Consider the following 27,953-nt stretch of genomic DNA (forward strand, 5'->3'; position numbering starts at 1 on the left):
GAGGTATGTGACCTTGAAAAGATTGCTCACCCTCCCTCTTTGCCTAAGTGTCCTCATTAATAAAATGGGAATATATACATAAAAATTGTTACAAAGACTAAATTTGAAAAAATATATATAAAGTGTTTTTCCACCACTTTGCCAAGGAATATTAATACACCAAAAAACGGACATATTTGCTGTATACATTTTGATGAGTTTGGACATATGCAAACATCCATGAGACCATTACTAGAACCATGGTAATAAACATACCCACCACTTCCAAAAGATTATTCGTGTCCTTTCTCTTTCTCTCTTTTTTTTTTTGTAATGGTAGAAACACTTAACATGAGATCTACTTTCGTAACAATTTTTAAGTGCACAACACAGTATTGTTTTATAGCAAATCTCTAGAATTTATTCACGTTGTATAACTGTCACTTTATACCCATTGAACAACTCCATTTTACCCTCCCCTTCTCCATTGGCAACCACCATTCTATTCTCTGCTTTCATGAGTTTGACTATTTTAAATGGCTCATATAAAAGGAATCATGCAGTATTTGTCCTCTGTGACTGACTTATTTCACTTAGCATGTCTTCCAGGTCCATCTATGTTGTTGCAAATGGCAGGCTTTCCTTATTTTACTTAAGACTGAATAATATTCCATTGTGTATCTATTTTTACCACATTTTCTTTATCCATTTGTCTGTCAGTGGACATTTGAATTGTCTATCTTGGCTGTTGTGAATAGTGCTACAACGAACATGTGAATGTAGATAACTCTTCTACATCCTGATTTTAATTCTTTTGGATATGTTCCCAGATGCCGGATAGGTGGATCATATGGCAGTTCTATTTTTAATTTTTTGAAGAAACTCCATACTGTTTTCAACATAGTGACTGTTGTCAAAGTTCATGTTGGTATTATTATTGTTGTAAATGTTAAAGTTAGTTTTAATACCAATTATCATTTACAGAGTCATATGATAGTCAGAGTCATTCATAATACAGTGAGTTCAAGATGACAATATTTTGTAGTACAAGGAGTACAGAACTAGGACCTGAAATGCCTACAGTCTGATTGGTAGATCTTAAGAACGTCACTCTTCAGATCTGTTACCTCTTTCGCAAAACAAGGGCCATGCATGAGATGAATGGTGTGTTTCCCACTCTGTTTTTCAGGGACGCTAGGTCAATCTCAATGTGCGCGTGTGTATGTGAGGGTGGGTGTGTGTGTGTATGTTTGTGCCTGAGTGTTTCCTAGATGCTTCGAAGTATAATTTGGTGTAAGTAGCAATGCTTTTCTTAGCTGTGAAAAAATGTATTGTTGAAAGCAGATTGTCTTCTGCCTGTTTCTATCCCCAATACTAAGTGCCTTCAATCTCTGTATTTCTGTTCTCTTTCTAATATTATACGACTTATGGTTAGAGATGGTGCATTATTCAAAGAATCTAATGTCAACCTTGTTGTGAAAGACTATGCTATTGTCTCATTTTTCAGTCCATAAAATACCAATGCATGTTTATCATTATGTTTATTCTATGTTGGCCATGAAACACAAGAAAACTCTTATATTCAATTCCAAATAACCTTCTCTGAAGAGCACTCAAAAATTAAAAACAATACTTTAAAATTTAGTTGACATGGGATCTCACAATGAAATTGATAACAGTGATTTAAAATCCTTGTTATAACTGAATTACTTTGTTATTGCAGATGCCTCATTATCCTAGTAAAAAACACTCATAACAAAAAACACCTGTCTAACAGAAAGAGGACTGCAAAAAAAAAAAAAATGTTTGAGTCTCTAGACCTGAATATTTATACCACCCAAATAAAGCATTCTGACAATTCCAATTTTCTAACAGACAAATCAATATATCCACATATCTTAAAGGTATTGGAAACATGGGGTCAAATCTTGTACATTCTAAAGTACTGCAGATTCATACAAAAAATCTATTACTTCTGCAAACTAGAAATTGCATAAATTAGTAAACATATCCAGGGGACAAGTCAAAACCACAACCAATCTACCAGTGTGTAGTACTTTCTGGCTCCTTGATGCTTTGTCGTACTGAAGACATTTTCACATCTAGAAAAGCAACAGGCATTACCAAAGTTGGGTCACACTTCAGGGGAGAGCAAGGCAGAGGCTCTACGAAACTTGTTTTTAATGTTTTAAGGATATGAGGCTATTCTATGAAGACTTTTATTTCTTCATTTCAAATGAAAAATAGAGTCTGTGTGACTATGTTTTACAATAAATATCACATAACCTTACAAATGTAACTGCCCAGATTGTTTATCTTCCCAAATTCACTTTATAATTATCGAAATGAAGAAGGAACAGGATGAATGAAGGATTCACATTTGGAGTTCAGATTCATACATATATATATAGATGGCACTGGGCATTTGTGAGCTATTCCAATAGCAAGCTAATTAATCCATCCTATTTCTTTGCTTTTGACCAGAATGGTATTAAACCAGAGGGGTAATGGGTTATATCGCATGCTAATTAAAAACTCTAATTGTCCCATATATTTTAGAAGAATGAAATACAGGACTGAATTATTTATTTTTGAATAAAGTTTATTAGAGAATATAATTGTCCTCAAGATTGTCCTCAAGAAGAAAAATAAAAGGAGCCTGTACGAGTTGAGGCATGCTCACCTCAAAACTCATGTATACTTGGAACTTCAGAATGTGACCTTACTTGGAAACAGGATCTTTATAAATATAATTAGTCAAGGATCTTGAGATGAAACCATCCTGGATTTATAGTGGGGGTCTATCCAATGACTGGTGTCCTTATGCAGAGTTAGGTGAGGCATATCTATAAGCCAAAGAATGACAAGAATTGCCAGCAACCAGCAGAGGTTAGGAGAGAAACATGGATGAGTTTTTCTTCAGAAACTCCAGAAGGAACCATCCTTGATGATGCCTTTATTACAAACTTTTTGCCCTTTTCGTTTTTTTAATGATTTCACTTTCTGTAGAGTAAAGATCCTAAAAGTTTGTATATTTAGGGAGTCAGAATCTTTGATAATACTGAGTTGAATGGGGACGCCTGGGTGGCTCAGTTAAGCCACTGCCTTTGGCTCGGGTCATGATCCCGGGGTCCTGGGATTGAGTTCCACATTGGGCTCCCTGTCCAGCAGGGAGCCTGCTTCTCTCTCTGCCTCTGCCTGCCACTCTGCCTGCTTGAGCTCTCTCTATGACAAACAAATAAATCTTAAAAAAAAAAAAAATACTGAGTTGAATGTATTAAATTTTATTTGCCACAAATATAATTACTAAACATTTCATGCCAGCAGTTTCTCTAGGCTGTGGGGCTACTATTCTTTATTTTCTGGACCACTTGTCATTTAGCTGTTCAGTGGACATGGAATTGGCTTCAGTGGTAGGAATTTTCAATTTTGGTATGATATGACATGACATATGATATGACATGATATGACATAATACGACACTAGAGTCTTGAATTTTTTCATTTTATATATACAATTTTAAAAATACATATTTTATTGTTATATAAATAACAATCGCTATCAATATTTTGGTATATATGTTACTCTAAATACTTTTCTACCAATTCATTTTTTATTTATAAATATGGGCTCATACATTAATGTTGATTTAGAGTTTAGTTATTCACGTTAACAGTATGTTTTAAATATTTAACATGTTATTTAATAGTTTTACATTATATCATTTGCAATAGATCTACAGTATTCCATGATATTATTTTGATGTAGCATTTTAGGAAACTGCCTATATTTGGATACTTGAAGTCTTTTTTTCTTATAATTGGGTATTAAAGTAATAGTACAATGAACTTATTTATAGTTAAAAACTTCACAGAAAATATGGCTCAGAATTGGAATAAATTCTTAGTAGAAAACTTAGATCATAGGGGCGCCTAGGTGGCTCAGTGGGTTAAGCCACTGCCTTTGGCTTGGGTCATGATCTCAGGGTCCTGGGATTGAGTCCTGCATCGGGCTCTCTGCTCGGCAGGGAGCCTGCTTCTCTCCCTCTCTCTCTCTCTCTGTCTACTTGTGATCTCTCTCTGTCAAATCAATAAATAAAAATCTTCAATAAAAAAAAAAAACTTAGATCATATATCTATGAAGATCTCTGTCTCTTTTTCTCTCCCATTCTCTCTCTCACACACACATATTTATACCTGTGTATAATACATATCTCCACATTGCTTTCCAGAGAGATTCCAGAATCTTCTGGCCCACAGAAATATATGAGTATTCATTATTTCTCTCAGAAATAATGAAGAACAAGGCATCATCATTCCAGAACAAGGTATCATCATTCCTTTATATCTTTATTAATCAAAGGAAAGTGCTAACTCATTTTTGTTTCAATTTGCATTTCTCTACTGAATTTGAACATTTTATCATGCATATTGGCTTTTTATAGTTCTATAAATTGAGTATCCAATCCTTAGTTTTTCAATCAGAACATTCATCCTTTAAGTAATTATTCTCTAACATTTTTAAAAATATTTTTCACCTTTTCCTTTTGAGAAGAAAAATTAAAAAAAAAAAAAAGGTTTCAGGACTTCAAATGTCAATATCTACTAAAAACTAAGGCATGGTGCTTGCTCCAGTAGCATATACACTAAAACCGGAGTAATACAGAGAATATTAGCACAGCCTCTGTATGAGGATGACTTGCAAATTCTGGATGCATTCCACATTTTATATGATACAGATCAAAATTTTTAGAAAGTAGATCCTAGGAGTCCTCATCACAAGGAAATTTTTTTTTTCTTTTTGTTGTATCTATCTGAGATAATGATTGCTAACTAAACCGACAGTGGCAATCATTTCACAATAAACAAAAGTCAAACCATTGCATTGTACACCTTAAACTTATACAGAGACATATGATAATTATACCACAATAAAATTGGGGTGCTTGGATACAATTATCCTTAGAGGCTCTTCTTCTAGTCTAGTATTATATCTTGGGAATTATACTTAAAACTTTCAGCAAGATTTTTTCAATCTTGGCGATTTCTTTCAAAATAAATGACATGTCGTACTAAGTATCCCATTGAGCACATATGCCTCACCTCAACTTCGGTTATTGTTACCTTCTTCCTGTAATTTCATCAGGAAAAAAGACTTAGGGTCTTGGCTTTTCTTAAGCTTTTTAAATGATGTGGTAGAGTGTCGTAACTTCTGCTTACAGACAATAATACCTGCTTAAGAGATTTCGTCCAGATATAAAACAAGTAAAGTGATTTTTGACAATCTACCATGGAAGAATTCTCACCATTATGCTAAAATTTTATAGGCATAAAAGGGAAAAAAAAAAACTGACGGGAAAAAGCAGGTTTTGATCAAGTCTCAGCTTGTGGGCTGAATAAGCAGCTTAAAATGTATGGGGCGTGTGTGTGTGTGTGTGTGTACACACTATGATTTCAAATAAAAATTTATTGAGTACTTGAAATAGAGAAAGGAGTAAATAACGGGTTATTTTCACCTTTTCTCATTTGCAGTGATAGTTTACTTTATCTATTAGCTATAAGTTATGAATTCCAGTTTGTATATTTTCCTGGACCCAGTTTATGTGCCATTCCAGATTTCCTCAACTTAACCCACCAGTTCCTATCACAAGCCACTGCTATACGCTTTGCTTCCCAAGTCCCTGGCAATAGCTCATGCTCTTCTTAGAGCTATCAGGCGTTGAGTACCGTTGCTACCTTAAACCAAGCAACTACCATATAAGGTACTCACTGACAAGGAGAGAACTCCATATTTGCATACTCACCAGATGCTCTGACTTCTCAGGTGCTGTTTGGAGATACAGAATAGATAATAGCCTATTGGTGGACTTTGACCAATGATGGGCTTCCTATCCAGCCACTGACTGTGATACATAGTGCTTCTTGTGGCCTCCGAGGAGACACCCTGGGAGGCCAAGTGAAGTCTGTTTACTCTAAACTTGTGGCCAGCTCAATGATATGTCACCATCATTGATTTCTCATCGCCCCTTCTCACTTTCTTTCTTCCCTCACTGGTGCTTTCCTGGGCTTTCACCCCCCAAGAGGCATTATGTTGAAAGCATACCTCAGGCTCTGTTTTCTGGGAACCTGGCCTGACATGAATTAAAGGTTTTAATAGTTAAAATTAAATAAGCACATGATTATTAATTTTATAAAATAAAATGCATGTTCTTTAACTACAGCACAGAAACTGGGTCTCATTTTCATGAAGAAGTTTTACTTACTATGAGTTACACCAATATTGCTACAAAAGTGAATTTACTTTTATGTTTATGGAAAGTAGAACAGTCTTTATTTCCCAGACTACACTTCTCTACATTTTCCAAACCCATCCTCAATGCTGGAGATTAGGGGAAGAGGGATCAAAGTATCTTAAACTTGGGACCATTTGATTAGATGGTTTTTTAAGGTTATTAGTTAAAAAGTTAAAAGTTATTTAACAAGAGAAGCTATGTTGAATCAGCAATGCTGAGAAGCATTGCTGGATAAATGTGGATAAAAAAAAAATCGATACATTTATTAAGATCATGATCCAGAGGCAAAACATGTACTGAAAGCATTACAGAGAATATCTAGTTAAGAATATAAAGCTTATTTTTGTTCAGACCCATAAATGTCACCTGTCAGGAAAAACAACAACAACAATAACAACAACAAAGAATGTTTCCTTGAAGTGAGAGTATATTTTATTTCTAAAGCATTTAGTTCATCAAAACCTTGCAACATTACACCATGAGAACGCTGACCTGTGAAAAGGTACCAGAGGTTGTTGGGCTCCAACGTTTCCATCTCACCCCTGCGGGTCGTCTTTCTGTGTCGAATTTTATAGCCAGTAATAAATCCATTTTGTGTGCCTGATGGAGGAGGCAGCCAGCTTACTTTGATACTCTGCAAAATAATAGATGTAAATTAAAACATTGGAGAGAGTAAGGACGACAGGATGGGGTCAAAGAAATGACCCAAACCTAAGTGTGAATAAAGTAGAGAGGCAAGAAGTGCTAGGGATTACCCCACAGAACCAAATTAAAGCCATTCTCACTATCTGACAGTATTCCTCTTCGTATGATTTTGACAAAAATATATAATTCGACTGATTACATGCATTATCGCCTCTTCTTTGTAAATGCCACTAGAATGACAGTAAAATATTCTAAAGGGTATAAACCTATAAGGAAATAGAGAATAGGAATCTAATGGATAAGAGATGTTAACAAATATTTAAGAGGTGCAAACTGAAAGAAGTGTGGTGGCTGAGTAAAAGGAGAAAGATGAAACCTAAATTACCCCTTAAGAGATATTAATGAAAAATAAGGTGATTTACATGACAAAGTTCAGGGAGGACTAGAAATTGTTGCTTCCTAAGTACCTTGAAAGACAAGACTGAAGCATGGTGTTGAAATAAAAGATGGATTGAGAATCCTACTCACATTCAGTAAAATCAATCTACTAACCCTCAGTGATCTGGGAGTAGCTGGCAGTTTTATTCTCTAGGGATATTGAAACAGAATCCACAGATTCAGAAATAGGAGGCAGAGAGGAGAGAAGAGATGAGGGCAAGGGACTTATTTTTGACTTATTAAGTCAAAGACACCCAAGTCTTCTTTCTTCCTCTGAAGTCAGAGCAGTGAAAAGCAGGTGTATATTCCCCAGGCAGAATATCAGGTAATAACTCTCTATAGAGAATTTTAAGTTAGGTTCTAGAGAAAACAACAGCCAGATTTCTGATTAATCCCTTAATAATGAGGTTCCCACTTAATAACTGAACTTGTGCACTAGAATTTGCACGTTGCAATCAATTTTTAGTACCTATTTCATTTTAATGTAAACCAAAAATTTAAGACTATCAGACATTTAGAAAAAAGCCTTTACTATAAAAAAGGAAAAAAATACGTAAGAACATAATGGCCCTTGAAGGAAACAGCACCGGTGCTTAGAGCAGAGAAGGGATCCAAAAACCTATTATTAATACCCAGATAATCTAAGGGAAGACTGTGCATCTGTGAAAGGAATAAAAAATACAGAAAATATAAAAAGATTCTTTTAAAATATTATGATATTTGTAATTTGGTTGCATCAGTTAAATATTCAACAAATAAACTGGAAGATAAATTAAAAGAAATCCCCTAAAATTTAGTGGGTAAAAAAAAAAATGAACATAGAAATTTGGAGAGAAAATAAATTAGAGGTTTAGTCCATAATTTCCAACATCCAACTAATAAGATGAAATAATGAAAAAAAAAATAGGAAAAATAGAAGGCAGAAAATTACTGAAGGAAAAAAAAAAAAAAACAAACAAGAACCCTCCCCTGAAATAAAAAACTTACAGAACTAGAAAATTTGAGACTTTAGTCTAAAGGGGATTATGGAATGTCTGACATCATGCATGAAAAAAAAAAAAAAAACTACCTTAAGGCACATTACTGTGAAACACTACAGCCTCATGGGGAGAGAGGATCCAAACGTTTCCAGAATGGAGGACAAAAAGCAGGTCACATAAAAAATGATCAGGAGTAAAAATAGTGAGGAGTAGGATTTCTCAACATTTAAAGTTAGAAACAACAGACCAGTACTTACAAAATTCTAATTCTAAAGTATTTTAAACCTGGACTTCCAAGGCTATACAAACAAACTACCAACTGTAAGGAAAATACAACACAAGTATAAGAATGTATGCTTATATAAGTACAACTATAGTGACTTTTCAGAAATACAAGGTTTCAATGATATCCATCTCCATTCCCTTTATCAGGAGACTAATGAGGGTGTGCTTCAGGAAAATGAGAGTGCAAACAGAAAGAAAAAGGTAAGAAATCCAAGAAATGGAGAATCTAAAATGGAAAAAAGAAGGAATTCTCAGGAATTCAGTAAAGAAAAATTTAATATGATAAAAGATTGGAAATAATAAGACATAAGCTCAAAAGAGTACATACTATACAATTTCATCATATAAAGTTCAAGAATAGGCAAAACTAATTTATAGTAATACAAAGCAGACCAGCAGTTGCTGCTCATGGCAGTTGTACTGGGGGACTGACTGGCTATGGGAAGAAAGCGACTTTTCAGTGCGATGGAAATATTCTGCATCTTTATTTCACGTTTGTTACATGGGTGGATATAATTGTCAAAATATATCATTATGGGGTCAATTGTGCCCCTGTTCTAAATTCAAAAGTTTTAATCCCCAATACCTCAGAATTTGAGTGTATTTGGAGGTAGGGATTTTGAAGAAATTACTAGGTTAAATGAGGCCAATTAGCATGAGACCTAATCCAATATGACTAATGTCATTATAAGGAATGGAGATTCATGGGGCACCTGGGTGGCTCAGTGGGTTAAAGCCTCTGCCTTTGGCTCAGGTCATGATCTCAGGGTCCTGGGATAGAGACCCATATAGGACAGGGAGCCTGCTTCCTTCTCTCTTTGCCTGCCTCTCTGCCTACTTGTGATCTCTCTCACTTTGTGTCAAATAAATAAAATCTTAAAAAAAAAAAAAAGAATTGGAGATTCAGAGACACACACAGAAGAAGACAATGTAAAGAGAGTGGAAGAAGAGAGTCATTTGTAAGTCAAGGAGAGAGGGCTTGGGAGAAAAAACTCTCCTGATACATTGAACTTTGACTTCCAGCCTCTAGAGCTCTAAGAAAATGAGTAACTGGGTTTGTTTAGGTTTCCTCATCTGTGGGGTTTGCTATGGCAGTTCCAGTAAAATAATACAATCATAGAAATAAACACTGAAGATTTGTGCATTTTACTTTAATTAATTATACCTCTGAGCAGAAGAAGGACTAGAATGAAAATAAAGAGGAGGAGAAAGAAGAGTAGGAGGAGAAAAAAGGGAAGATGTTGGGTGAAGGGGAATAGGGATGGATTGTAAAAGAGTGCAAAGTACTGACGTAAAAGAGTGCAAAGTACTGACATAAAAATAAACCAGCAGGTGAGATCTAAAACTGGGGAATTAAAGCAAAGAAATTGAGGGACAGCTACCTGAGGACATTATTAAAAAACACGAAGGTAAATTCCAGAAAAGAAAGAGTGACAAAAAAAAAAAGAGTGATGAACATGGGAATCTGGAGGGAATGGGAGCAGGGTTTGGTAAGGGAAGAGTCTATTAGTTTTAGTTGCAAGCCTGTTTGAAAAAATAATGTGCATGTAACACTTTGATGAACATTTAAATTAATCATTTTTAAAGATTTTATTTATTTATTTATTTATTTATTTATTTAGAGAGTGGTGGGGGGCAGAGGAAGAAGGAGAAAGAGAATCTTAAACAGACTCCGTACTGAACATGAAGCCTGTCGCAGGGCTTGATCTCATGACCCTGAGATCATGACCGAACTGAAATCAAGAGATGGATACTTAACCGACTGAACTATCCAGGCCCCTAGATTAATTTTTAAAATAAACATTTGATGTTGTTCTTTTGAGGTGGTAGAAATGAATGACTGTCAGAAGGAGGCCAGACACAAAGTCAGGGAATGGATTTCTGAGTCCCTGGCCCACAATGGCTGAAGACTTTGATATTGTTTCAATCATGTGGAAGTAGCAGACATAGGGCACTATTCTCCAGAGGAACTGAAATCAAAGCCCCTCCTTTTAGATTACTATAAATTAGCTCTTGCTCTACAAATGACTAAGTGCCTTTATAAAAGGATTTAAAAAATTGTGTAAAGTCAGTTACTGGCTAAGCATTTTTAAAATGTCAATGACATGCCAGACAATTCTCATGACTTGCAGTAGCCATGTTCTATAACGTTGCCTCAAACACTGAATTTGTAAATATGGTAATACTACTCCTAGCGAAAATACAGGTTTAGGTTCTTATGAGCCTCTGTTTACATTTTTGTCAATTCATCAATACATAACCTTGTTTTAGGTGTATTTCTGCTTAAAGACATCTTATCCAATATTGTTGACACATTAACATTGAACTCATGGCCAATAGCACTATAACTCATGCCAGAATGAAGTTTATCTAACACATGGATTTTTCTCCCTAAGGCACATTGCGGTCTCACTCAATAAGTGATACTAAGTAGCACTTCAGTATTATGCTTGGGGAGCATTTTAAATAGTAAAATCACCAACAGAAAGCAAAAGTAAATGAATAAATGCAAAAGAAGAAAGTGGCATTTATTTGACCACAGAAAGGACACTTGGTTACAATACAAGAAATTTCTCCTTGTTCAACCTCAATTGGGAATGTGTTCTTCTGGAGATTCCAATTGTTTCATGGTTCAGTGTGTGTACAAGTCTGCAAATGACTGGAAAAATATTGTGGGTATTAATTTGGGGTTACAAATATATTTTAGCAGGTAGGTGAATCTGCAAATTCAGACTCTGAAAATAATAAGGATCAAGTGTAAATATACAACAAATACATTTTAATAATTTTAGGGGGAACTTACATGAATAGAATTAATCTGATGATTTAAGTTAAACTATATCTGAAAGAGTACAACACTACTAAGATCATTTATCTAACCCTCATTACCCTTTAAATGTGACAAACTAAATGCTACTCTTAAAAATACTTGTTAACAATATTATGTTTTCTTACTATAGACCTGGGAATGGTCTAAGCATCCTATATATCCAAGTCAGTTAGGTTTTTTAATCCTCACAATGACCCTGTGTTAAGGTCTGTTGCCACCATTTTTGTACAATCACATAGATTAGGACACAGAGAAGTAAGTACATTGAACCTATATGACCACCAAGTGATAGAGGCAGGATTTGAACTGATATAATCTGATTTTGAAACTGGTATTCTTTACTATTTAATATTGCCTCCCATGGGAGTTCAAGAGGCTGAGAGTCTAATTCATACAGTTATTATTCATTCAAAATATATTAACTGCATCTCTGCTGTGTAGCAAACACTATCTTGGGACTATAGAAACATCCAGGTAAGTCATGGTATATCCATTGTGGCTGAGGATATAGACATGTAAGCTCGATGAATATACAAAGTGTTAAATACTAAAACAGAGAGCCCCAGAAAATACAATGGAAATACAAGAGAAGGAGAAATTAACTGTCTCATGTTGTCAAGAAAGACTTCACATATGAAACAAGAAAGACTTCAAATATGAGTAAGACTTTATGGAGGGGATAGAAAAGATACGTAAGACAAAGAGGATATCAAGAGGAAGCTTAAGATTTCATGACAATGTACAGCAGCACTTTCAAGTGAAGGTCAAGTAATCTCTTAATGGCTAGAGCCAATGGGACATATAGGACAATGTAATGGAAATGTAGATTGGAAAAAAAGTTAAAAGTCTTTTGGAACATGCCAAGCAGACATATGTTTGATAAGTGTGCTCATTCACAGCGTTTGGCTAAAGAGACAAACTAGTGAAAAAATAGTAATATAATGTCTCTGGACCCCAAAGAATATATAGCCTTAAATACATATACACTCACCTTCCTTTTTTCTCCACCCCTTCCCCCCACATGTAAATGCACATATGTGGATGTGTTATTCTGAAGTGTTTTAGAAACTAGCAAAGAAACCCAGATTTGATGAAGAATCATACCTTATATTTACAATCCACTACTTATCTTACTTTTATTTTTCAATGCTTCAAGGTAGCCGTGACAGATATTATTACCATTTTACAATTTTACAAAAAAGGAAATTGAGGCACAGAGTTAAATGATAGATAGAAGTCATCTTGTACTATCACAGAAAGATTATCTAATGTTTGAGCCTAATATTTTTATTATTTTACACTAAAATAATCATAGAACTTCTACTTGGCAATTCTACTCACCTAAATGCCCCTACAAAATATTCTTGAAAGAAATAAAATCTGAATTTAAATAATTAATTTTTAATACATCCAATCAGCTTCCCATAAGTGGCCCCTGGCAAATCAAAAAGGGTTATTTTCTATAGACTACAAATTTATTTTTTAAAATCAAAAGCAAATTCAAATAGAAAATAAAAATACAAAAGAAAACATTAAATTTTGACCAAGAGGTAGAAGCTTATGATTTCCAGTTACTACTTTGCTGTGTGTCTTTGTTGAGTGACCTCTTTTAAGTCTTATAAATGACCCTAATCCCAATGCACATATTGAAACAAGGAGAATGATTATGCTTTAGTATGTCTACAAATCACTTGCTAAGCCTGGGGAACTTAATTATACTAATGATTACATGAGTAATACTTAGTTTTTGACAGATAATAATTTTTCTTGATCATATTTGAGGATTTTCAGTGATTGTATAAATTATTCCCACATAGCCAATACCTTAATATCGATGTCTAGCAGCAATTAATTAATAGAATCAGTTATACACTCTACATGCCTGGAGACAAAGCCCCTCAATGGTTATCATTCATCTTTGGAAGTAATTTTGTCACTTGTATTCATTCTCATAGATGGGCAGCAGCTAAGTTTATTAACAATTTTTATGCTTTTCGTTGGTTTCAAGCAAGAACCAGCAGATGGCAAAGTCTCAAATGGTCAAATTCTTTCCTTGCAGTTTCTCCTTCTGTAGATGTGGCTGGATATCCTAAATTATATTGTTTTGGAACGTTCATTGAAAGTATTCAGTAAATTTTTCATATTCAATGGCATAACGTATCTTATTTTCTGTATAGGATTTGTTGTCAGTGTTTAGTAGGTCAGACTTCATTGCCTGTTCCCCCACAAAGCCACCTAAAGCTGTCACTGTTATGGGAACATTCTTGTACCTAGTCTTCATGGGTAAGCCTGGTAATTATTTTTATTAAAAATACTTAACACATGACCTTTGGCATTTGAAAAATCCATTCTAATAGCTGTGACTTGACTTTTGGTTCTTTCATTACTTGAGAGGGTGAAATTAATCCTTTTCAATCTGTTGCCAGTGTTCTATCTCGAATCAAGGATTAATTTCACTTTTTTCTCCAGATTTGAAATAAAAGAAGAACTGTAAAATTCAGCTTCCCCAAATCCTTCCATCTCCTTTTTGATTATCATAAAAATGAATTTGTTTCCAAGTTAGCATGGTAGGAGCAGTTAGGTTCACTGATCGAAAAGAATAGATTTCCCTGGCCATTATTTTCTAACTTTTTGAGATAACCCTATTCCATTTGGTGATGTGGTATTATCCTTTTTATGGGCTCCATTAATTCCTTTCTTTACTTTTCTTTCACTCTAGCATATGAGTAGTAAGTAACAAAACAGAAAAAAAAAAAACCTGATATGCCTGCCACCCCAAATTTTTCTCTGAAGTCACATTTCATAAGCTCTTGTTTTTAATTCCACATATCCCACGGGACACTGACCTTCTGCTTTACTCTCTCTAGAATGTACTGTAGAGGAAGACAGGCCCCATTCCAAACATATTCAGGGACTGTAGGAAAGACTTTTTTTTTTTTTTTTTTTTTTTTTTTTTTTTTAATGGTTTCATCTGGATAGCATTCCCATAGAAGGGAATTGAAGGGTACCATTTGAAAGAAGGTCCTTCCAGCAAATAAGAATGCCTTGGCCAAAACAGCAGGAATCCAAGGATATTGACACTTAATTGAAAATAAGTTTTGAACTTTGCTCCTTATTTCTGTCCTGTATTTCTGGTGACTTGTTGAATCTCATGTTGCATGAAGAAAGAAATATGCTTTCCATACTCATGACAGCCTATACTTTTTTATTAAAGAGTGCCATCGGCACTTTTAAAGAACCTCTTTTTATTGTATCTCTTATCTATCTCCTTAGTTACATTCCCTCTGCCACTGTCCTAACTCAGACCTTAATTATGGCCCAGAATATTGCCACAGCTCACTAACTGATCCCCCTGCTTCCAGGTGTCACCCTGCTCACACCCATATGCATTATCTTCCTTATCAGGAGATGGGCTGCTAAAGTTCTCTGAGTCGGTTTTCTCATCTGCAATAGAAGAAAAACCTACCTTAAAGGGTTGTGGTGTGGATTAAAGCAGATGATGGGAACATGCTTGGAACTTCAAAGGAGAGAAGGTGTTAAGAGAAAAGGAGTGAGGCAAGAGGTTAAGAGTTTAAAAGACAGAGAGGGGGGAAATAAAGGCAGAAGTAGACAAAGGTCCGAAGCAAGACCCTGTCTATCAGTAATGCTCCCCAAATGTGGACCTACTCACTTGGACATTGACTCAACAACTTTTCTTCTGCACGTGAACAGCATCGAGAGAGAGAAGTTACCTAACAACACTTCTTAAAATCCTTTCCTTCCATGAATATTTACAGAGCAATTTACTCTGTAGAGTGTGATTCACATTTCTTGGGGTAGGCCACAGAACCTTCTGGCATAGGTGGAAAAGAAGAGATTGTGGAATACAATAGAGAGTAGAGGAATGTGGAAAAATGAAGAAATGCTGTGTGTATTTTTGGAGGTAGACTTGACAGGACACCGTGATTCATTGAATATCAGGTGTGGAGAAGGAAAAGTCATCAATATTGACTCAAGTTTCTGGCAGAAGCAACTCAGTAGATGATGATGCATTTACTGGGATAAGACTGTCTGAAAAACAATCCACTTCCAGGAAAAAAAAAAAAAGTTTCCTAGACCTTCTAGTAGTATTAATAAATGACACCTCACAGAAAATAGAGAAACGAAGCTACCCATATTAATGATATTCTAGTTAATGCTGGGAAGGGCATTTTCTAATTTTATCACTTAGAATAAATGTTATCTTAATAATATCGAAACTATACAATAACAACATTTAATATTTAACCTTTGATATTTATCTAAATACTTGGTAAATATTTTATTGGTGCTGAAATAAACTAAATTGAATTTCAAACTGAAATAGAACTTAATTCACTAGTTAAAGAGTATTTTAAAATTTTTTATATATATCATTGGGTGAAAAATTTCCAAAATGTGTTTTGGCTCTTTATAAACCTATACACTTTAAGGGACTAACCGAGTATGGATTTGATAAAATGTCAGTAAAATATTATGAAGGTTTATATATATTTTTCCTGCAGTTATATACTGTTCTTGCAGGTTGTTTTTACTTCATTATCATAAATATGCATGTTCACATGTTTTTTACTTCACTATCATAAATATGCAATCTCTTGTGATAAGTGAAGTTAGAAAACTGGGTAGCATACTAAAATTGGTTTCTTGAGTTCATATAGGCAACTGTTATCCAAAATGACATAAAGCCATGTTAGCAAGTACTTCGTGTGACACATTTCCAGAGTGAAGTCTGTTAGTATCACTCAAGTCTAAGTTAAATATTTGTGCAATAATAAAAGTATGTTTATACACAAATTGAAAAATATTCCACTTTAAATAAAATGTTATGTCCTAAATTCAGAGAAGAACCATTGCTTTTATTTAAAAAATGAGGAAAGCTAGGCTGTTGTGATCTTGTTTGACGGCTTTGAAATGATAAGGACATTTCTTCAATAGGTTAGCTTAGTTGTAAAATAGTCTTCCTTTTATCTCTGCCCTGGTGGCCCTTGGCTCCCCATAGATAGTGCCAGTGGGTCTCCTCCCCGAGGATTAAACCCCGCTTGACATACTCTGAAAAATCCTATTCCTGGTTATGTTGTGCTAAGCCACATTGGGATTTTTTTTCTCAGGCTGCTCAACTTCAAATCATATCACAAATTCACTTTGGTTGGTTCTTAGTTTTTAGTGATTGGGTTTCTCCAGTCAGGAGGTAAGGATGCTGCATCTCTGTCAGTATTCTCTTACCTTGGTAATCTGCCTGGTTCTTCCAAAACCCCCAAGAGTGAGTCCTCCAGCACCTCCTCTTTTGTGCATCTCTGAGGCTGGCAGACTTCCCCGACAATTGTTACTCATCTCTCTGAATCTAGGCACTCCCTGCTTTCACATTCTGAACTGCCCAAGCCTCTTGGTCTTCTGATTCAGTGCTTGGAAATTCTTGTCAGCCCTTTCTGACTGCACCCACTGGGTACAGCTTCAATTTACCGCTCTGTTTTCTGGCTACTGTGACCAGTCTTCCTGAAGGAGCATCCCTAATTACCTTCCTTACTCCTGATTTAGGGGCACAGCCCTCCTGACACTGGATCTGAATTCCACACCCATTCATCCCACAGAACTGTCTTTTTTAGGTGTAGAAAATGCACACATATAAAACTAAACAAACAAAAAAACAAACAAACCAAAAAACCAAAAACCAAAAACTGCACACACTAAGAAATGGCATCTGGAATATGTTCTATTTCTTATGTGTTCCATTTTTATATTTCTTAGTTAAAGTAAACTGGGCTAAATTTAATTTGATGCTGGGAAATTGACAAGCCACCACTTTCCCTGTTCCTTTAATCAAATTCTGAGAGCTCAACCTTCACAATTCCAAGGAAAAAGAGGGAAACTAATCACTTATCTAACCTACTTCATTTTAGTAGCATAGGGGAATTGAACCAGTAAATTAAGGTCAAATAGGTTTCCAAACCTACACTGTAAGAGCATCTATCCATCACTGTCCATGGAGACAGATGGCATCCATGTTATACCGGTAATTGGGCAGTCTGGTAAGTTAGTATTTTGGATACTTTCAGAACAATATCTAAAAAAATATTTCCTCTGTAATATAAAGATGAGGCACAAAAGTCAGTCAGAAGAAAAGGGGACAACAGCCCAGTGTGGTCCACAGACTCTTTTCCAATGGTGTCACTAATTCAACTCTGGTCCCAAATTTGCATACCTATTCTATATATACTAGTCATCTATTTAAGAATTAACTCCAAATGTTAAATAAAGCTTAAATCCTAGGCATGGGTAAATGGAAATATACTTGAGAGCTCCTTAATTCTTACAACCCATGCTTAAAAAAACCTTACTGGATGTTCTGTCTAGTATGCAGCCCTAAACTGCCATTTAGAGAGACAATAATATTTTGTAAATAAAAGATATTCAATAAGTATAATAAGATGGATGAGAGAAAGCATACTGTTCTACTCTCAGCTTTTCATTAATTTGCTAAGTGACATCAGGAATCATTGACCTAACTGCATGGATTGTAGATCACAAGACCACTCTTTCACTCATCTAATTGTTGAGGGGTAATCAGTGAGGAAGAGTTCAGAAACATAAAAACACTGCAAAATACAAAGTTCTACTCTTGTTTTAAATTTTTTTTTCCTTTTACCATTCTTGAGTTATCAGGTCACTTTGGCTTCATATGATTGTGTATCGAAGACATAAAAATACATAAATGAATGAATGATTCTTATAGAGGCAGAATTATCTTCAGGAACACTTCAACTGATCACAACAACTAGATTACATTTCCCTGGAAAACAACTTGCTTTGCCTCTCAAAAACCATTCACTGAATGTGTAAAGAGGTGGTTCTGTTATGGTAGATTTTGGCATATTTTGAGTGACCCATAGAAACAGTGCTTTCTCCATTGATTACGAAAGCCCTGTTGGAGGTGATTCTCAGGTATGTAACTATGCATGGTCTCTATTACTGGATGGAAAATGAGGAAAAATCAATTATTTTTTCCTGCTAGCCAAGCTTCCTTGGCCAACTAAATAAAATTAACTTTATGTTTCTAAGCCAACCAAGAAAATCACTCCCAAATACACACTATCGTCCACACTAAAGGGAATAAAAAAAGAAGGGTAGAATTGGTATGTATCTAGCATCTTTTTTTTTTTTTTTTTTAATTTCTTGGATTTAAAAGAGCATTTTTTTTTTTTTTACACATGATAATTTGCTATGCATAGTCTAGTAGCCAGGCCTGTTTTATTCTAGGTCCTAGAAACTGGAAATGTAATTTCTAGGAGGTATTCACATTTTTACAAAATTCCATTACGATAAAGCAATTTGGTTGTTCCCTGGAGTTCATGATAAAGCGATCTTACGAGTAATACATTTCAGAATTTGTCAGTATCAATAGACTTTATTCTCCAGTACCCAAGTCTTTCCCTGGAAGTAAGCTGGATGTTTAGGGAGGCTCATTAACTCTTTCAGATCACTAGGTCCTTTCTCAGACTATTCATTTCTACTAAATAAAACTACTAAAAACAATGTAATAGCCTTGATGCAGGACGTAGAGTTTGGAAAGCCAGAACACAAATACATCGGCAGAGTTATATATAAAATTATACCCTTCAAAGGCACAAGAAAATAGACCAATATACAATTTAAGGCAGAAAATACAATATCCACTTATTTCTTACTTCTTTTGTTGGTTTGTTTTAGAACATGGAAACCAAGATATCATTCGAGCAGTAAGGTGAATGACTTAACTTCAGAATAATTAATTTCACCAAATATTTAAGCAACTGAGGCAAGAGATAAGAGTTTAAAGACTGATTTATACCAAAGGAAATTTTTTAAATATATGAGTTAAAATGCATTTATCAAGAATAACCAGTAGGAACTCAGAGTATTGCAATAATGCACTCATGTTAAAATGATCACAATATACCAAATGGTCTCTTAAAAAATGAAATATTAGCTTAAAGATTGTACAGTGCTCAGTAAGAGAATAAAAACCAAAGTTTTTATAACACTATATACTAAAAATTGCTTTAGTGACAAACCAGAGACTTCATCACAAAAATAATTTCTATCTGATGTTTGATAGGATAAATATGATTGCAAATGAGTCTCACCCTATACAGAACAATGCCCTCTATGTTTTAATGTACATTAAAATTTAGGAATGTCCAATATTTAGTGATAAACATATACAGCTGGGTCTATACTGAATAAGGAAAAATGCTACTATAAAATAATTTCTTTAAAGAAGCAGAAGTGGCTATTTAACAGTGGCATATCTTCAAGTAAACGGTCAAATTAGGCCCTAAGTAATTAATCTCTGAAACCAGCAGGCTTTCAATCTCAGAGCAGCCATCTCAAAGACATGACTTACCATGTAATTACATGGGACATTACAATGTATTTATGAGGTCATTTATTACAATGTACAGTAATTACAGAGTACTTACATAGCTATTTATGTCTCATAAAATGAAGTGAGACTAAATATTTTAATTGTGTTGCAGAAATAAGGGAAAATATTTGAGTTCTAAATGTCAGGTGAGATTACAGGTCAGATTCACATAACTCATATTAACAGCTGGCTGCTTCCAGAGTCACGTGTTTCGTGCTGCTCTCTTATTAGAAATGAAGGTTGGAGAAATATTCCTTCTAAGAATGAGTGAGTGGAACTGTTCTCAATTTCAATGTTCAGGTAAAGCCAGAAGATAAACCAATAATGTAATTTATTATTTATACTTACATACAAACCCTGAATGTCCAGGCATCAACAGAGTTGCTGGACTAAAAACAAGGTCATGTATAATGTGTTAACAAATGACACACCATACAATTAGATGGAATAATAAAAGAGCAGTTCTTCTGTTTTCCATTTCTATTATTTTGGATAAAAATGGTATTTATTCAGATTTTCACACATTCTTAAATATGCAGTAAAATTTCAAACTTGTGTGTTTTTCACATTTCTTCCCTTGATCCCAGATTATACTTGGAAATTCTTATTTTGCCTAACAAGTGAATTATGGCAGCTGAGAGGATTCTGTGCTTGTTACACCTGAAACATCATTGATATATGAATAATGGAGAGCTCAGTGCTCTCATTACTACATTGCTGATTTTAAAAATGACAATAAAAAACTTTTTGGATTTATAATCATCTGTTCTCTTTGGATTAACACCCAAAGCAAATCTTGCCATTATTTATGTGCATTCCTTTATTAGTTTATTGAAATAACACCCTGAGTGCCTGCTATGTTCTAGGCATGCTGTTAGAACAGAGTCATATTCACCTAAAACACTTTTCTTTCTTTTTAAAATTTTTTTAATTTTATTTTTTATAAACATACATTTTTATCCCCAGGGGTACAGGTCCGTGAATCACCAGGTTTACACATTTCACAGCACTCACCATAGCACATACCCTCCCCAATGTCCATAACCCCACCCCCCCCCCAACCTCCTTCCCCCCATCAACCCTCAGTTTGTTTTGTGAGATTAAGAGTCACTTACGGTTTGTCTCCCTCCCAATCCCATCTTGTAAAACACTTTTCTTAAAAAGCACGATCTTTTCAGTGATAGATTCTATGATTCTGTTGGTAGATTGGACTTACTATGTCTATTAAGCTTAACAGACACACCATACGAGGCTCTCCTTTTGGTTAAATAAATTCTGGCTTTACATTCAGAGTTTATGCCTTTTGATTAGATTGGTCATTATTTGATGAATTATGAAATGCAAACAGTATTGCTCAGTCTTTGCTTATTCTTGCTAAGATGCCTCTGTTCATGTGATTCAATGATTAGAAAGTACAAAATAATGTTCAATTATGATGGTATAGACAAAATATTCTTTTCTAAGCTTTAGCCTGTCTTGTGAACTTCAACAATCATTTTTTTTTCAAAAAGAATAAATGTTATATCTTTTTTTTGTCATGCAGATATTATAACTACCAAATTGCTATAAATATGTGAGCTAATTAATTCCTGTAAAGACTGATCAGCAGGCTGACAGTGATACCAACTGCAGCCTCCTGGCAAAACAGGGATTCCATCAGTGTTTAATGACTGTTAGGTTCCTATATAATTGTCCTTGAATTTGCCAAATCCAGATACTCAGGACCCACAGAACCATCTGCAGAAATGTTGCCTGTTAATATGCTAATAAACCAATTAAGATTCATAGACCTTTTCAACAGGCACTCAGGTCAATTCTGATCAACTGTACCAATTTTATTTGTACATGTAGAAAGAACAGGTCCATTTTCTCACTAAAGTTCAGAGAAGCTATTCAGAGTAGTTAGGAGCATCATCTCAATAACTCCTTCTAATTTAAGAACAGTAAGAGATATAGTTTATTTTTGAAAAAAAAAAAAACCAAAACCTCTGGGTAACTATCAATACTTCAATCAGTATTTCAATTAGATATGCATTCATTATGTGTCTAATTGATTAACAATTAGCAGCACCTGTAGTTGGCTATAATTTTAATTACTGATTACACTAAGGCTGATTACTTAAAATGATACCTGCATGAACACCATTGGATTATAAAGAAAAGAATAAAACAATTCCAGAATAATTACTTCTATTAAAAATGAGATTAAAACCAATTCAATGAAATATTTTTAATGTTCTTATTTTAAGCAATGGTAATAGATTTTTCTTAAATTATACAATATGGAGAGAAGCTAACTAATGGTTTGTTTAATGTAACTAATCTGCCATTTTCCTGGATATGTGGAAATATTTCAGAATAAGCCACTGTCCATCAGAACGACAAGCAGAAGGAAGAAGATCCTAAGTAACAACAGATAACAATAGAGCCCCATTTCTAATCTGCTTTTTAAATATTCATGTTTTAGAAATGGAAAGGTATGTTGATCCTTCTTCATGCATAAGACAGACCCATCAACAATCATCCTCAATGCGGAGAAAGGGGAACCCTCCTACACTGTTGGTGGGAATGCAAGCTGGTGCAACCACTCTGGAAAACAGCATGGAGGTTCCTCAAAATGTTGAAAATAGAACTACCCTATGACCCAGCAATTGCACTGCTGGGTATTTACCCTAAAGATACAAACGTAGTGATCCGAAGGGGCACGTGCACCCAAATGTTTATAGCAGCAATGTCTACAATAGTCAAACTATGGAAAGAACCTAGATGTCCATCAACAGACGAATGGATAAAGAAGATGTGGTATATATATACAATGGAATACTATGCAGCCATCAAAAGAAATGAAATCTTGCCATTTGCGACAACGTGGATGGAACTAGAGGGTATCATGCTTAGCGAAATAAGTCAGTCAGAGAAAGACAACTATCATATGATCTCCCTGATATGAGGGAGAGGAGATGCAACATGGGGAGTTAATGGGGTAGGAGAAGAGTAAATGAAACAAGTTGGGATTGGGAGGGAGACAAACCATAAGTGACTCTTAATCTCACAAAACAAACTGAGGGTTGCTGGGGGGAGGGGGGTTGGGAGAGGGGGGGTGGGGTTATGGACATTGGGTAGGGTATGTGCTATGGTGAGTGCTGCGAAGTGTGTAAACCTGGAGATTCACAGACCTGTACCCCTGGGGGAAAAAAATATATATATGTTTATAAAAAATAAAAATTAAAAAAAAAAATCATCCTCAAAAGAGATCTTGGACTGTATTTTTAGCCACAAAAGGAACATAATTGTTTCAAACACAGGCTTTTAAAAAGAAAAAGTCAATTTTGAACTAAAATATCTTAAAACTAGGTAATAGTTGCAAACATTCTGGTGTGCAAAATACCATGTGTTTTCATTTTACTATTCTCAGAGAGGATTTGTAGCAACACTTAGAGCCAACAACTGCTCCAAACTTTAAAAAAATATATATTCTCCACACTTTCATACTATCACATCATATTCTTTTTTAAGATTTAGGACTTCAAAAAATAGGTTGGTGCACAAGCTATGGTAGGTTTTTTACAACCTTTTTTTTTTCTTTAGCATAAATGAAATATTTGTGCAAATGACTGTTTTAAACAGAGAGTTTGATATTTATTTCCTTTTTGCAATTCTATTATAAAACGTTCCATGCAAATACAAAATTAGAGTAGTATATCATTACACAATCACCAGGATGGCTATGATCTAAAAGACAGATAATAACAATATTGGTGAGGATGTGGAGAAATTAGAATCTTCATACATTGCTGGTAGGGATGTAAATTGGTGCAGCTGCTTTGAGAAATAATCTGGCAGTTCCTCAAAAAGCTAACTGTAGCGTTAACTATGACTCAGCAATTTCTTTCTAGGTATTCTCCAGAAAAAGGAAAACATGCATTCACACAAAAATTTATACACAAATGTTCATAGCAGCATTATTCATAATACCAAGAAAAAAAAAAGTAGAAACAATCTAAATGCCCACCATCTTTTGAATAGATAAACAAAATGTAGCATATCCATACAATGTAATATTATTTGACCATATGAAGCGATGAAGTATTGATAGATGCTACAACATGGATGAACCATGAAAAATTATACTGATCGAAAGAAGCCACACACAAGGGACCACATGTTGTATTTCATTTACAGGAATGTGCATCTTAGAGACAAAATTAGATTAGAGAATGAATGCCTATGACTGATGGAGGAAGAGGATAGGAGGGAAATGAGGGGTGACTACTAAAGGGTAGAGGGCTTTTTTAGGGATGGCCAAATGTCATACAATGAATTGTGGTGAAGCATGCATAACTTTAAACAGGTAAATTCTATGGTATATGGATTATATCTCAATAAAGATGTTATCAAAACAATTGCATCACAAAAAGTAGATTAGCATAATGAACCCCATTATGCCCATCAACTGACTTCAAATTTTCAGTTTATTTCCACTCTTATTATATGTATCTGCTAAACCCACTGGACTGAGATTGTATTTAAAGAAATCCTGCAAAGTGTAAAAATGCACCCATGTGTGTGGGCCTCTCCATAAGTGAGAAATACATTCCAGAAGGACCTGAACAATCTATCTATAATCCTCATCCTTGATAGGATGCTTTGTATATATGGTACTCACAATATGTTTACAGATGGCAGCGGTGACAGACTGAACAAGTATGGCCTCCAGAAGGAGGCAGTGTAGAGAGCAGTAGAGTCATACTCCACTGTTTTTTAAGCATTTCTTTTGAGGACATTTAGGAAGTAAGGTGTGGTTGGGGGCTAAAGCATCTGAAAAGAGCTCAACAGGTTAAGAGCTCTAATAAGGCCCATGGCAAGTTTGTGGAGGCTCCAATCCAACTCCTTTTAAAAATGATTCTTGTACAACAAAACTAGGTGGCAAAACGTGGTTCCAGCCTATATAGGGTGTTCTTTACTTTCCTTTTCCTTGTTACCAGGATATCCACAGTACTTCCATTACACTTAAAATACATTGTGTGGGCCTGATTTGGGCACACAGGTGCAACGAAGGAAGAAATAAAGGAACACCAGATAGAAGGGGTGATAGCTCATAAGGTCCCTGACAAAAGTTTGAAGAAAAAAAAGAAGGGAGCTGAGAAGTGAGAGGACTCTTGTGAGGAAGAGAATGATTACCTAGACTCAATAAAATAAGTTGTCATAAACAAACAAACAAAAATTGAATTAGGTTCTTCATAATTTCTACCAGGTGATCTGGTACCGATCCCTCCCAACATAGGAGAGTATGTTGGGAGGGAGACTGTTGAAAGGGAGATAAAAGTAAGGAGTCCGTAGGACCCAGGAGGAGGGCAGGGCATGATGGGGGTCATGTTGCTATAAAGTTATCAAGCTGGGCGCTGATGAAGCAGGATGTGCCCATAATTAGCATTAATGAAAAATTAATTTAAGTAAATGTCAAACAAGTAACAATCATGACATATATATAATTTTTATTTAGATTTCATTCTATGATATCTATATATCTATATCTAACTATATATATATCTCTACATATCTATGAGATATATATATTTTTTTTTCTAGGATATACATATATCATACAGAATTTTAATACTGGCCCATGGTTTAATTTTCCAGCTCAATTTTTTTTGTGGTATGAAAGAAGAAGTCTAGAAGAGCAACAGAAGAAGCATAACTAAAAGGTTATCTTTTGACCTTCTACCTTTAATTTTTTTATCTTCACTTGTTATCTATTGTCTTTGCTTTCAAAATTACATTGAAATATTATGAAATATTATGAAAACATCTTTAAAATAATATGGGTCAAATCAGTAATCTCTTCCTAAATCAATGTCCTAGAGGAAGAAGCTGAGTCTGAAATGAAATGAAAGAAAGGAAGGAAGGAAGGAAGAAGGTTAGGAAGGGTGGAAGGAAGAAGGCAGAAAGGAAGGAAAGAAGGAAGGAAGGGGAAGGAAGGAAGGGAGGGAGGAAGGAAGGAAAATAAGAAAATTATTTTTTCTTCTTCAGAATACATCAGAATACGTTTGTCAGTGACCAAGCAGAGGGCAAAATCATCTTGTCTGTCCAAGTTTATCATGATACAGCCAATGTACAGATAAACATTTCTACCCTTCAAACTCAAGTTTTACCTTACTCATGAATTCTGGCTGAACTCTTTTCTTTTTGCTCTAAGCTCTATGATTCATATGAAATAATGAAATGCTTAACCAAGAATATTTCCCCACTCCTGAGTTGCCTGAAGGTCAGTTGTAAAGACATTCAATTTCCAATAATTAGGTCAGTGCTGACTTGCTGATTTCTTCTTTTATGTCTTCTCTTATTCTTTTGTTCATTAACAAGTAACGTAAAGATCATAGGAGATAGCCATTGAATATTCTGGGAAAGGTAAATGACCAGAAGTCACCAGACAACATTCTTTGCACATTGATTTTCTTTTTTTAGGATTAATGACTAGGGTTATTCTGTGCAGGTCTTTCAGTTTTGTACTCATAGCATATGTTTAATTAGATGTCTTTTTTGTTCCTTGCACAAATTCAGTAACATGAGGCTAAGCACCATCATCTGTGTATATCTTAAATTAGAGATGAAAATAGAGTCCTTATTTCATTCTGTTCTCACTTTAAAGACATAAATATTTTTAAAAAATTGTTCTGAAAGCAAGGGATAGCAGGAAGAGTGTAGGGAGATGTTAACATAGGAAGAGTGTAGGGAGATGATTAACTTCTAATGTTTCACACTGATAAAACACTTTAGTACTATAATAAACTCCAAAGATATTAAATAACTTTTCTTGCTCAGTTTCCTTTACCGGAGGTATTTTGCAATTGAGGCCACTGAGGCAAAGTTATCCTTGGTTCTTTGGATGTGGATTACAAAAGTCGTTAACTTTCTAAATCTCTATTTTAGAAAATTTATAAGAACTCTTCATGTGTCTTTGATGTGTGCTATCTTATCTGGGAATATACGTTGTACGGGAGAAGAGAGGAGACAGCGGTTTGGTTGCTGGTTCTACTCATCAGCTGTTCTTGCCTACGCAACAGTGAGATAGAGAGAGGATGGCCTTGAAGTCAGTGGGGCCTGCATTTAAATTCCATTTACTGGGGCGCCTGGGTGGCTCAGTGGGTTAAGCCTCTGCCTTCGGCTTAGGTCATGATCTCAGGGTCCTGGGATCGAGCCCTGCATTGGGCTCTCTGCTCTGCGGGGATCCTGCTTCCCTCTCTCTCTCTCTGCCTGCCTCTCTGCCTACCTGTGATCTCTCTCTCTCTGTCAAATGAATAAATAAAATATTTAAAAAAAATTCCATTTACTGCCACTTTACCAGCCATGTGACATACCCACGCTTTTAACTTTGTTTTGTAAGTGGGATATGTAAACACACACACACACAAGAATAATCAGATGTAATGACCTAATAGGATGCCCGTGAGGATTAATATATGACAATACTTATCAAAGTGAGTCTCACAGTAGGTGGTGTCTTGAGTCATCTCTTCCGCTGAAGTTATCAGTGTCGCCAAAAAGACTGGCAAAAAGAAACTGAACCTACTCTCTAAACTGAGAGCAGTTGTTTTCATTTTGAAAGTGTTTTGTCTAAATTACAGTTCTCCAACTTCTCTTTAGTCTACCCCAGCTCCTCATGTACAACGTTTCAGAGTTCGGCTGTGGGCTTTTAACTAACTGTCCATGTGTGATAATCAGATGTAAAGCTTCCTGAGAATTCTACCGTAACTTCCAATTGTGTGAATTCTTGCAGTGGACTAAGAAATCAGCTTTCTGACAAAAAAAGTCCTCAGAGGTACTATTTGTCAATTTCTGTGGGTTAATACTTCTATCATGGCTAATTTCAAGCTACCAGTGGTTTCATAATCACTTGCAAAATTCTTATGAGCCAGTCCCAGCTGGCTCCAACACATATCAAAAAGGAATATGAAGCAAGTGTGTCAACGAATAGCCACAAGTCCACACGTCAAAGTGGGACAAGTGTGCAATGGCTCGACCCTAACACCAACTGCAAAGTCCTTGAGGACAAGGCCTTTGTTTGATTCAAAGGTTTTA

At 35.1% G+C, this 27,953-nt stretch overlaps 1 protein-coding gene and 1 non-coding gene across 3 annotated transcripts in view; one reads left to right on the forward strand and one right to left on the reverse strand.

Moving 5' to 3' along the window:
- The window catches only part of DCC (DCC netrin 1 receptor), a 1,110,025-nt gene that overhangs the window by 183,054 nt on the left and 899,018 nt on the right, over window positions 1-27,953 (reverse strand). For both annotated transcript variants that reach the window (XM_032882476.1, XM_032882475.1), the window contains exon 13: window positions 6,764-6,905. In XM_032882476.1, coding sequence (XP_032738367.1) covers window positions 6,764-6,905 — 142 coding nt within the window. The remainder of the gene's footprint in view (window positions 1-6,763; window positions 6,906-27,953) is intronic.
- On the forward strand, window positions 4,601-4,707 carry LOC116882265. The gene has a single exon (XR_004385601.1). It is a non-coding gene; the product is annotated as a U6 spliceosomal RNA (small nuclear RNA).

This window comes from Lontra canadensis, unplaced genomic scaffold, assembly GCF_010015895.1.
Source record: "Lontra canadensis isolate GAN:19392208 unplaced genomic scaffold, GSC_riverotter_1.0 scaffold82, whole genome shotgun sequence".
NCBI classification, from domain to species: domain Eukaryota; kingdom Metazoa; phylum Chordata; class Mammalia; order Carnivora; family Mustelidae; genus Lontra; species Lontra canadensis.